The sequence below is a fragment of the Balaenoptera acutorostrata genome, chromosome 20, assembly GCF_949987535.1.
Source record: "Balaenoptera acutorostrata chromosome 20, mBalAcu1.1, whole genome shotgun sequence".
In the NCBI taxonomy this organism is placed as follows: domain Eukaryota; kingdom Metazoa; phylum Chordata; class Mammalia; order Artiodactyla; family Balaenopteridae; genus Balaenoptera; species Balaenoptera acutorostrata.
In genome coordinates, this window is record NC_080083.1 from 21,666,991 (window position 1) to 21,678,347 (window position 11,357).

The window sequence follows — 11,357 nt, forward strand, 5'->3', positions numbered from 1 at the left end:
GGGCAGCTCCAGGGGCTTCAGTGGATGAGTTCACAGGGACAATGAACTTCCCTTGGGACGATGCTCGAACAGCAACCAGTACTCGTTTCTCTGGTCCAAATTTCATCTTTCTAAGAGAGAGTCTCATTGGCCATCTGGAGTCAGGTGGCCATCTGGATAGATTAGCTTCAGTTGTGGTGGGGAGGCAGGGAGGCAGGATGATGCAGTACCACTGGGGGCCACTGGGGGCAGGCATGGGTCAGTTTATCAGAATCCAAGTCATTGGATGGCCAGTCTTCAGAATGATCACTAAAGCAAATTTATTTGTTTCTCTAATTAAATAGCTTTAGTTGCCTGATTTTGCTTTGCCTGCATAACACCATTCTGGGGGAATGTTGGATTTTGTCTGAGTCCACTCCCTGTTGTTGAGCTGGGGACAGAGGGGTAGGGAGAAGGGGAGATTGAGTATATATGTCTGGCCTTGGTACCATGCAAACTTTCCAGTCCCCCAAATTGACAGATTTCTCAGGGGAATGTGGAGAAGCCCCTGAAAAAACTGTGATTAAGTTTCTGCCACCCTAGCAGAAAGCAGGCAGGAAATTAGAAATCAAGTTGGCAATAAAGGAAATTTTATTTATTGAATGGTTGCGTTTTAGATCAAGATTTTTATCCCCAACCTGGTCTAATGCCCTTCCCTTGCCATGCAAAGCTTAGAGTGGGAGCTAGGGATTCACACCTCCTTTTCTGTTTTGGCACTGTCTGTACACACGTCACCCTGGGGAAGACCCAATATCAGGGGATCCAGCAAAACCTCTGCAACAGCGACAAAAATCAGTAGTATTTGAATATTCCCACCCTGGCCTGCTAAGAAAAAAGTCATGTTTTAAAAGAAAAGATAATAGAAGAAAAAAGAGACCTAGAAAAGGGATAAGGGTGGACAGGAAAAGTCTAGAGTCCTCTGGGTCTCAATGAGTGAGAGGCCAGAGGTGGTCTGATCATTTAGAACGGCTGGAGTGATGTGAGGATCTGAAAGCAGAGCAAGGAGGGGATGTGAAAGATGCTTTTCTGTGCATTAAGAATGTATCCCTTCTCTCCTCCCTTAACTTTGGCATTTCCTCCAGAGATTGAGAATATATTTGAAACACTTTAAATTACGTTGTGGGATCACTGGCCTGCTTCTCTGAATGTAACTCTGTCATTCAGACCACAAGGCTGTCTGCATTTTCACAGGGTTACACCTTTTTTTCCCCCAAACTTGGGTTCCCGCTGAGGCCTGACCGCCATGGGGAGTTGAGAATCTGGGGTTGACCTTTCTCAGATCGAATAATGTTAACCTAGACCAACTTCCTGAAAGGATGCAAAGGTAGTCTGGGATCCTTGATGTATTCTTGGACCCATTCGTCATTGGGGTTGGTACAGATCTCTCGTTTCCTTCTGGTGATGAAGCTGTGGGGGCAGAGTTAGACTGTCATGGGTCATAGAGTATGTTGGGGGTCCAGTCCACACTCCCCCATTTCTAGCTCACAGCGGGCTTGCCTCATGCCCTGTAGCACCTCCCTAGGCCTCCCCCATCTGGGTCCCCTCAGAAGGCCTCCCTCTCTGGCCTCTAGACCTCATCATCTCTTCATTCAGCCCCTTCCCCACTCAGCCTAGACCCTCAGGCTTGGGTTTCATTATGGCCACCCTTTCTTGGGCCACACAACTGTAAGTGGCAAAAATCAAGAACGAAACCCAGGCCTGTCCCGTGAGAGTCAAAGCCCAGGCCCTTAACCACTGTTCCCCTGTTCTAGCATGGAGACTTGGTTCTGTGCACCCCACTCCAGCCTTGGGCTCCCCTTCTCTCTCCATAGAAATGTCTGCAGAGCGGTGCTTACATGATTGCCGGCAGGTAACAGTTGAGGGCCTTTCTGTATCTCACCACCATTTTTCTTGGCAATACTTTCTCATGATACTTCAGGCAGCAGGTGGGTGGAGGGTTCACCGACTCAGGAATTTCTGAGGGGATGACATTGAAAGCTGAGCCAAGGAGATAGAGGGAACCCATGGCTGCCCACTTCCATGTCCCATCTCTTGCATTCCGTTTTTCTGATGGCAAAGCCATCTATCAGCAGGGACTGATGGTAGCTTGATGGATAATAGAGAAAGTGGAAAAGGTGAACCTTCTGTAGAACCTTCAGCCTCTGGACTGAGTGTCACCAAGTACAGAGGACTGGGGTAATCACATTTGCTGATGAACTTGACTTGGCAAACACATATTGAGCTCCTATTACATGCCAGGCTCTATGGGGTTCAGAACATGAGGAAGACACAGTCACTACTCTTGTGTACCTTACAGACCAGTCTGGGTAAAAAGGGAAAGTGAAAAGATAAATGCTACAATAGAACGTGGTCTGGGATAGAGTAGAATTTGACACAAGATGCTATGGGAACAGAATGAGGGGTACCTAACCCTGCCTGGGTGGTTGAGGAAGAAGTCCCACAGCAGGTGGTGCCTGAGTTGATTCCTGAAGGATGAGTAGTATTTAGGCAGACAGAGGGGTTGTGGGATCTGGAAAAAAAAAATGTATGGAGGCCTGAGGTGGGGGAAGCCCAGTGTGTCTGGGGGGGACGGAACAGTTCCAGGAGGCTGCAATGCAGGGTGGGAAGGAAGATGTAGGAAGAAAGGATATTGAAGAGGGAGGGGAGGGCCACACCTCTTCTGAGCTGTGATAGGGAGACTGGATTCTGTGCTAGAAGCACCAGAGAGGCTGAGGTCAGGGAGGAGGTTGAGATGGAGAGATGAGCAGGAGAAGTCAGGGCAGGAGGAAAAGGCTTATATTTAGGCTTCAGAGTCAGACAGCTTGGGTTGGAGTCTCGACTAAGTGGCTTGAATCATGGGCAAATTTCTTAATCTCTCTGGGTGTCTTTACCCGTTAAACGAGGGTAAAAAATTATGTCCTAGGATCGTGGTGAGGATTAGTTGAGAGAATGCTTGTAAAGCCCTTAACTCAGAGTCTGGCACAGAAAGACTCAGCGCTTGCTGTAATTAAGAGCTAATGGTTGTAATGGCCACTCTTCTGGCCTGGAAATGGCTCTTTCCCCCTCTCTTTGACGCTCGCAGGATACGAGACTCGGCTGGGTTATCATTGTGTCTCCCTTGGGCTCCCCTGATTGCTCATCAGTTGGGGATATCACCTCACCCGGCCCCCAAACCTGCAGAGTGAAAATCCCTGACCCTTGCTTCCAGCTGGTGGCAAAGCCTGAGACTTCTCGAGAGAACCATTTGGCTGATCCATGCTTTGGGTGGGCCATTTTCTCTTCCTGCTTGACCTTCCCGAAGGGCACTGTTGCCCCCTCCCACCCACCAGAGGCACCTCTACCCACAGTGACCCTGGTTCTCAAGGCAACGTTTACAAAGACCAGGGGCACCCTGAGAGTGTGTGGGCAGATTACATGGTGTGTGTGACCCTCGCTCCCCTGAGTGTTTACACAGGCAGAATCCGGCCAGACTATATGCCAAGGGCAGCCTTAGGGACAAGGGAAGGGCTGGGGCAGTTGGAGGCGGGTATGTAGAAGGCCTGAGTGTCTTGGTCCCTTCCCTGTCACCAACCCTCATAAATGATGGTAGAGGCAGGGGTAGGGAGTGGGCAAAACAAACCCCATTCTCCATAGGTCCCAAGCATCCCATATTTCCAAAACCTCTCAACATCCTTCAACCCCTTTTCTCTTTTCTACAGACTTTATTTAGCTCTAGGCTGGGGGATGGAGATAGGGGCCCAGAAATCTGCAAATGGTACACGTGGGCATCCCACCAGGACTTCTTTTGGCTGCCGTGATAGTCCCAGCAAACTACAACAGACCCTGCCAGCAAGGGGTGTCTAGGTTCAGACTCCCCGTTCCCGGGCTTAGCCCCAAACATCACTCGTCCCTGACTCCCTTCATCCTGCCCTCCCAGAGGATCTATGGCTTTTTTCATCCACTTGCCTTGCCTTCCTCCTCATCGCATACATTTATTATTATCTCTTCTGCTTCTTCCTTGGCTATTCCTCCTAAATGATCATTCCTGCTGTCTGTCTTTGGGATTCCTGATGTAACCCTGACCCAGCTTCCTGAAACTGCCCAACCCCAGAAGGATCTGGACCACAGCTCAGCTCTACTTACAAAGGGAAGAGTTTGAAGACAGCAGCTCTGTGTGCAGGAGGGGAGAGGCCCCAGGGCTGATGACAGCACTCCTAGCACCACCTCGCTGCCTGCTGTCCCGTTCGCTTTTCTCACTGCCGCCCTACAGGGACAGGTGCACTCACTTGGCTGGCTGTGAACAGCAGAAGTAATGGTGAGGATGAGGATGAGGAGAGAGAGGGCAGCCACAGAGACTTTCATCCTCTCAGTGGGGCAGTTAGGCTTCGGAGGCTGAACGGAGACGGTCTCCTTTCTGGTCATCCACGCTGGGCCCTCAGCTCTCTGGACTCTGACCACTTCAACGGGTGGAGGAGGAGAGACAACGGACCTCCCTCGGTGTTTGCTGAAAGGGAGGGCGGTGGAGGGCGGGGTCTGGAGCAGAGTTGAATTCGGTAAGGTTTGGATCCATTTGAAGGAAAAAAGAGAGAAAGGGAAAGTGTGGAGAACGTACCGTGTGTCAGCACCTCACATGCCCTATTTCACCTAATCCTCCCAACGGGGAGTAGAGATTTTCACTCCCATTTTGCAGATGAAGCCACTGAGGCTTAGAGAGGTTAAATAAATTGTCCAAGGTCACATGGGTAGGAGGCAGATAGGCAGTCCTGAAAACCAGATCCGTGTGGTTTCACCATGTTCCCTGCCCCCATCTCTATGTGGGGGAAAGAGGAGGGAGGAGGGTTGAACTGACTATTTCCCCAGGTGATCAGTCTTTGGGAGGGCAAAAAGAAAGCAGGATTAGAGAGAGCACAGACCGAGGCAAGGGTAGGGTTAGTGCCCTTGGAAAAGGATGGGTGTCCACCCCCCCCAACCAAGGACACATGATTGAGCTCACACCCTTTCTTGTCACAGATTATGCTACTAATACCCCCCCAGCCCCCAAAGTGCCTGATCCTTGGGTCCCTGTTTGTTGCTGAAATGTTTGGCTTATTTGTCAATGTTCTCATTTATCTCTTTGGACCTTGGGCCGGGAACCAGTTTTACGTCTAATTGGCTGATCCCTTCTGGGTGCCCTCAGTGTGGATTAACCCAATCTGCCACCATGGCCAATCGTGGCCAGCAGAGGGCATCCCAACATCATGAACCTGACAACCTGCTTCTGGGTCCGGCATTCCAGCTGCGGCCCACCCCCACCTTTGGCTAAGCCTGGACCTGCCCCTCAGCATCTTAGCTCTTCAGACTGCCTCAGAACCCTGCTCCAGGCTGAAGGCAGCGTTCAGAGAAGAAATGAAAGATAGAGGGGATTTTGCCTTTGATGGCCTGTGAGTTTTAGAGACGTGAGGGAGTGTTTCAGGAGATGGGAGTAGAGGGAGGCAGGGGAAAAACAAGGACTACGAAAATCCCTGTGGGGCTTGCTGTTTGGCATGACTGCTTATAAACAGGAAAAAAACATACAATGCAGTTAGTCCTGGTGTGTTCAAGGCAGTCTGTGGTGGTGAAGCTGTGGCTTTTTATGAAGCTAGGGAGGGTACGTACTGAGATACCCCATTGACCTCCGTTTATGGAGGAGAGAGGGTCTGAGGAAGTCTGCTATACCTTTAGTGTGCAGGCACCCTCTTGGCCCTTGTCTGTGGAGAGCTGGAGGCCAGGAAGGGTGGTCATAGTGCCTACACTGGATGTGCTCTTCCTCTTTGTATGCAGAGCTCCTTCTTGAACCTGGAAGATGGGGGCATCTCCCCCTTTGGGGGCAGCTGAGTGTTATTCCTGGAGCATAAGCTTCCTCTTGACTCCTGAATCATTCCATCTATCCACGCATCCATCCATCTACCCATCCATCCACCCATCCATCCACCATCCATTCATCCATCCATTCATCCATCCATCTACCCATCTATCCATCCACCCATCCATCCATCCATCCATCCACCCATCCATCTATCCAGCCACCCATCCATCCATCCATCCATCTATCCATTTCCTGAGCACCTGGTGTGGGCTTTTTGCTATGCCTTGTGCAGGACACAAAACTGAGTAAAACAGTAGAGTGCAACCTGATGTATGTAAGTGGATGGGGAAGAATTGGATAAAAGATGTCCATGAGTCATTCCTATCCCAGTCAGCAGGGAACAGAGGCCTTGAGACCAGCCCAGGAAAAGACTATGGAGTTTGCTATAGAGAGGCCTTTATGAAGATTTACCTGCAAAATCAGGTGATAATTCTTAGCTTTACACTTGTGAAGCTTAAATAAGATAATGCACATAAACTGCTTAGCAGAGTGCTTAGAATATAGAAGGCGCTACAAAAATGGTATCTGTTATTATTGTGGTTATTATTGTGTAAAGGTAGCTTTTACACTGTCTTCCTCATCTTCTGCTCAGTTTTCCTCTACCTCCACCGCAGGCCTGACCCATTTTTTGGCACCAGGCTCTGGCCAGACTTTTGCAGAGTGAAGCTTGAGGCTGAGAGTGCCACCCTGAGCTGGGCTCACCAGTGTCCTCAAGTCTACTGCCAACGGGCAATTTAGTAGAAATGAACGAGGGCAGGGAAGGGCACGATGCTCTTTAATTCAAGGCAGGGCAGCTCCCAGGAGGTGTCTGGGGCTGAGTTGGGAGTGGGGTTCAGCCTCGTCTCTTTAAATTCTGAGCTGTGTCCTTCTCCACTACTTCCGGGTCACTCCGATCTCCTCCAGCGCCTTGATATAGTCCTGGACCCAATCATCGCTGGGGTTGGCACAGATGTGATGGCCCTTTCTGGTGATGAAGCTGTGGAACAAGAGGGGAGAAGGATGAGACACCGAGGGTCTGGCAGCCAGGAAGCAAGAGCCCATCCTCCCTTCCTCACGAATTCCTCATCCAACCCAGACTGGTTCTCCTTCCTTAGGGGGAGGTAGCCCAGGGCCAGCGTCCTTTCTGAGGCATGCCCTTCAGCCCCTCAGTGTCCCCACCCAGGAAGTGCCCCTTGCCTCCCCTTCCCCTCCCCCACACCTCCCCTTCCCCTCCCCCACACCTCCCCTTCCCCTCCCCACACCTCCCCTTCCCCTCCCCCACACCTCCCCTTCCCCTCCCCCACACCTCCCCTTCCCCTCCCCCACACCTCCCCTTCCCCTCCCCCACACCTCCCCTTCCCCTCCCCCACACCTCCCCTTCCCCCCCACACCTCCCCTTCCCCCCCACACCTCCCTTTCCCCTCCCCCACACCTCCCCTTCCCCTCCCCCACACCTCCCCTTCCCCCCCCACACCTCCCCTTCCCCTCCCCCACACCTCCCCTTCCCCTCCCCCACACCTCCCCTTCCCCTCCCCCACACCTCCCCATCCGTGGCACCAGCTTCCTCCTGGCCCCAGCGGGCCCCAGACAGCCCAGAAGCCCCCAGGTTGCCTCCCGGCTGCCTCTCCCAGCGTGGACATACCTGAGAAGTACCCTGGGGAGCCCCCATTCTGTGTTCTCCCTGCCCCCCTCTTCCCTACCCGGGCCCTGCTGGCTCCCCCCTCCCCCAGTGTGGTGTGTGGGTGCCACCTACACAATTCCAGGCTTGGAGCACTGGCTGCTGGTCTCATAATAGCCTGAAATCCACTGTCGCCTGACTGGCCGGATCACATATTTGAAGCAGCACTCGGTGGGGTGGTAAGGTCCTCCTGAGGAGAAAGCATGGAGGGAAGCTGAGATCAGGGCACTTGTTTGTTTGTTTTTTTTTCGTAAATTTATTTATTTTATTTGTTTATTTTTGGCTGCATTGGGTCTTCGCAACGCGAAGAAAAACTAGAGAAAGCTGCACACGGGCTTTCTCTAGTTGCGGTGAGCAGGGGCCTCTCTTGTTGCGGAGCACAGGCTCTAGGCGCGTGGGCTTCAGTAGTTGTGGCTCGCGGGCTCTAGAGCGCAGGCTCAGTAGTTGTGGCGCACGGGCTTATTGCTCTGCGGCATGTGGGATCTTCCCAGACCAGGGCTCGAACCCGTGTCCCCTGCATTGGCAGGCGGATTCTTAACCACTGTGCCACCAGGGAAGTCCCAGATCAGGACACTGGTTAAAGGTGACAGCTGCTGGCTGCCTCTGTCCCCGAGCCGGTGGAAGAGGGAAGGAAGGAGGGGACAGCCCCAGGATTCCAAGAGAGGGCTGTAGAAAAAACTCAGTCCTCTGGTCTCCCTTTCAGACTCTTCCCGGGGCTCCCCTTTCCCTCCTCCTTCATTAGTGATCACTCTGCTTTCCATTCTCCACCCCCATCCCCACCCCAGAAGGACTGTCTGATGACTTTGAACTCCGGATGCAAGAGCAGCAAAGCCCAGATCTCAGCGAGCACAGGCCATCCCTGGGGGCAGCTGGCAGAGATGCTCCAAAAAGGAGGGATATGGGAAGAAATCCCAACAGGGATTGGGATGCATGCCACTTGGGAATGCAGACCCTGCCCCTCCCAGTGTCCCCATCCTGCCCGTGCACTGCAAAGAGGGCAGGATGCCCATACCAAGCCCCAAGGACAAAGGCCCGGGAGCCAGGACACCCAGATCTGCAGCTTTGCACCCATCACCCCTCGTTCCCTCCTCAGTCTCCTCATCTGTGAATAGGTGGTTAACTGGATTGGTGGTTTTACATGAAGTTTCCTGGAGGCACTGATGCACTTGGGAGTTCAGTCTTGAGTATAAGACCCCATCAGCCTTTTTGTCTGTTTTACATTTTGGGCCTCCTGTGTAAGATTTTGCTTGAAGAGAAGGTTTCCTGACCTAAAACACTTTTTAAAAAAATCACTATTTTTCAGTTATTTTTTCATTCTGAAATTTCATGGCTCTTACAGGAGGTGCAAGGGGGTGACAGCAAAGTCACACCAAGATTGAATTATGGGGGTAGCAGGAAGGGCGTTTCAGATCAAGGGCCCTGCAGTTATCGGGTGCAGTGATTGGGGCTGTGCATGTTACGTGACCAACCTGGACAGAAATGTGGGTGTGCACAGCGATGACCTCGGGGTCACCGACGGTGACCGGGTGCTTGGGTGGAAAGGGAAGGGCTGGTCCTCTCATCCAGCACCATTGCCAGCAGCATCCTCACTCCCCAAAGAGTGAAATAAGGGGCCCGCTGGTCCCCAGGAACCACTGCCACTGCATTCCTCTGAGCTGTCTGAGTGAATTCTCAGAGAGGCAAATCAAACTGTCCAGATTCCGTCAACTTTAGTCTAGTTTTATTTCAACAACGTTCTATGTTTCCCTTCGGTTTCTGAAAAGGAAATAAAGTAAAATTGCAGAGTGAGGAATAGTTTTGGCTGTCTGTAAAGGCAGCTCATCCTGAGAAATAAGCTGAGAAAAGGTGGCCTGGGGACGCCCCCAACTGTCGCATTTCCCCCTACCACATAACTAAGCGATGCTGCACTCGTGGGGTAGGGCGGACCCTGGAAGCAGCCTGGGTCCAAATCCCAGGAGGTAAATGGACACAGTGGCCTCGAGAGGCTCCAAATACTGTTCCCCAGTCTCCCTGGGGATAATGACCTCAAATGGGAGGGGCCAGTCTTTTGCTTAATGGCGAAGAGAGGTGAATCGAGGGAGTGAAGAGATAGCCTGGCCTCACTGCATGGCATTGACAGGAAGGGGACTCATCCCAGGCAGGGTGAGGATGAAACCAGTTTAAGAAGACACCAGACCTTATATACATACAACGGAATACTACTCAGCCATAAAAAAGAATGAAAATTTGACATTTGCAGCAACATGGATGGACTTGGAGGGCATTACGCTAAGTGAAATAAGTCAGACAGAGAAAGACAAATAACTGTAGGATATCTCTTATATGTGGAATCTAAAAAATATAACAAACTAGTAAATATAACAAAAAAGAAGCAGACTCACAGATACAGAGAACAAACTAGTGGTTACCAGTGGGGAGAGAGAAGTGGGGAGGGGAAAGGTAGAGGTAGGGGGTTAAGAGGTACAAACTCTTAGGTATAAGACAAGCTACAAGGATATATTGCACAACATGGGGAATACAGTCAATATTTTACAACTATAAATGGAGTATAACCTTTAAACATTGTGAATCACTCTATCGTACAGCTATAAGTTATATAACATTGTACAGCAACTATACTTCAATAACACAAAAAAGAAGACACCAGACCTCCTTCTAGAGCCCCTTTCTCCCTGTATCCCCGGCAACCCTACTCGTGCTTGTTTCTCCACAAGAACCAGGTTGGAAGGTATTGCACTCACCTGAATAAGATTCAGTCTTGGACCCCAGGGCGACGGTGATGACGACGAGGAGGAGGAGGGAGACGGCTGCTGTGGAGACCTTCATCCTCCTGTGAAGGGAGTGGCTGCAGGAGGAGAGCTGGCTTGGTAGGGGCTTCGGAGGCTCCTGGGCTGAGGAAGTTTTGAGAAATGTTCATTGAGGCAAAATATTTTTTTAAAATAAGGGAACTAAGATTTCAAAGGGAAGTAGGAAGCAGTAGATTCCTCAGCAATTTCATATCCTGCACATTTGTTGAGGGTGGAGTGAAGGAAGCACAGAGAGCCGAGATTTCAGGGAGGAAATTGACCTCCATCCCCAGTGCGAATACGTTTAACCCTTTGATATAAGCTCTTCTTTAGTCGTAGGACGACCATGAGCACAGGGGGTAGAGGAGACTGTCTCAGATTTAGTGAAAGATCTCAAAGGCTGGGATGTGTCCTGTGCCCAATTCTGGTGCCTGGCCTCAGAACAAGGCCATATGGGGGCTGGAGATTGGAGGGGATCTGGGGTAACAGGATGAAGTCTGGAGTCCCCACATCAGGTCTAAGAAATCCTCACTTAAGCTCTTCAGCAGAACCGTTGGCTCCCTACCTCATCCCCGTCCTTTCACTGTCCCCAGGGGTGAAGAAGTGTCATGGTGCTCAGCAGATCATTTATTTAACAAGCATTATACTTTAAGGGTTGCTATACACAATAGCTGCTGTCCCAAACGCTTCATGAATATTAGCCCTTTTAAGCCTTTTATCAGTAGTTGAGGAAACTGAGGCACAAAAAGCATCCATTACTCCCCCGAGATTTGACAGTTGATAAGTGGAATCGGGCTTCAAACTCAGGCAGTCTGGCTCCCAAGTCTGTGTCCTTAATCACTCTGCTGTGGAGAAGAAACACGGGAGCCCCCAACGAGCTGTCTCTAAAACTGTCCTGCCTGGCTTGGCTTCTCTAGAAAACCTTTATTCTGAGACCTTTCTGAGTTCAGGGGGTGGATCCCTTTGGTACCTTCTCCCAGTTTCTGACTTTCATTACAGAAAAGCTTGATGGGAACCTAGAAAATGCTTCACTCAGGGATGGCTAGCAGGTTTC

General features: G+C 51.0%; 2 protein-coding genes across 2 annotated transcripts; both read right to left on the minus strand.

Annotated features, from left to right (window-relative positions):
* Window positions 1–586: 586 nt before the first annotated feature.
* Window positions 587–4,443, minus strand: CCL16 (C-C motif chemokine ligand 16). Its single transcript, XM_057536279.1, has 3 exons — window positions 4,263–4,443; window positions 1,854–1,974; window positions 587–1,425 (listed from the first exon to the last, which is right to left on the minus strand). Exons 1-3 carry the CDS (start codon window positions 4,396–4,398, stop codon window positions 1,314–1,316), a joined length of 369 nt encoding a protein of 122 aa, XP_057392262.1. The 5' UTR covers window positions 4,399–4,443; the 3' UTR covers window positions 587–1,313.
* A 2,176-nt stretch (window positions 4,444–6,619) lies between these two features.
* On the minus strand, window positions 6,620–10,434 carry CCL14 (C-C motif chemokine ligand 14). Its single transcript, XM_007190204.3, has 3 exons — window positions 10,259–10,434; window positions 7,593–7,707; window positions 6,620–6,836 (listed from the first exon to the last, which is right to left on the minus strand). The coding sequence occupies exons 1-3, from the start codon at window positions 10,341–10,343 to the stop codon at window positions 6,734–6,736; spliced, it is 303 nt and encodes a 100-aa protein (XP_007190266.1). The 5' UTR covers window positions 10,344–10,434; the 3' UTR covers window positions 6,620–6,733.
* Between the last annotated feature and the right edge of the window lie 923 nt (window positions 10,435–11,357).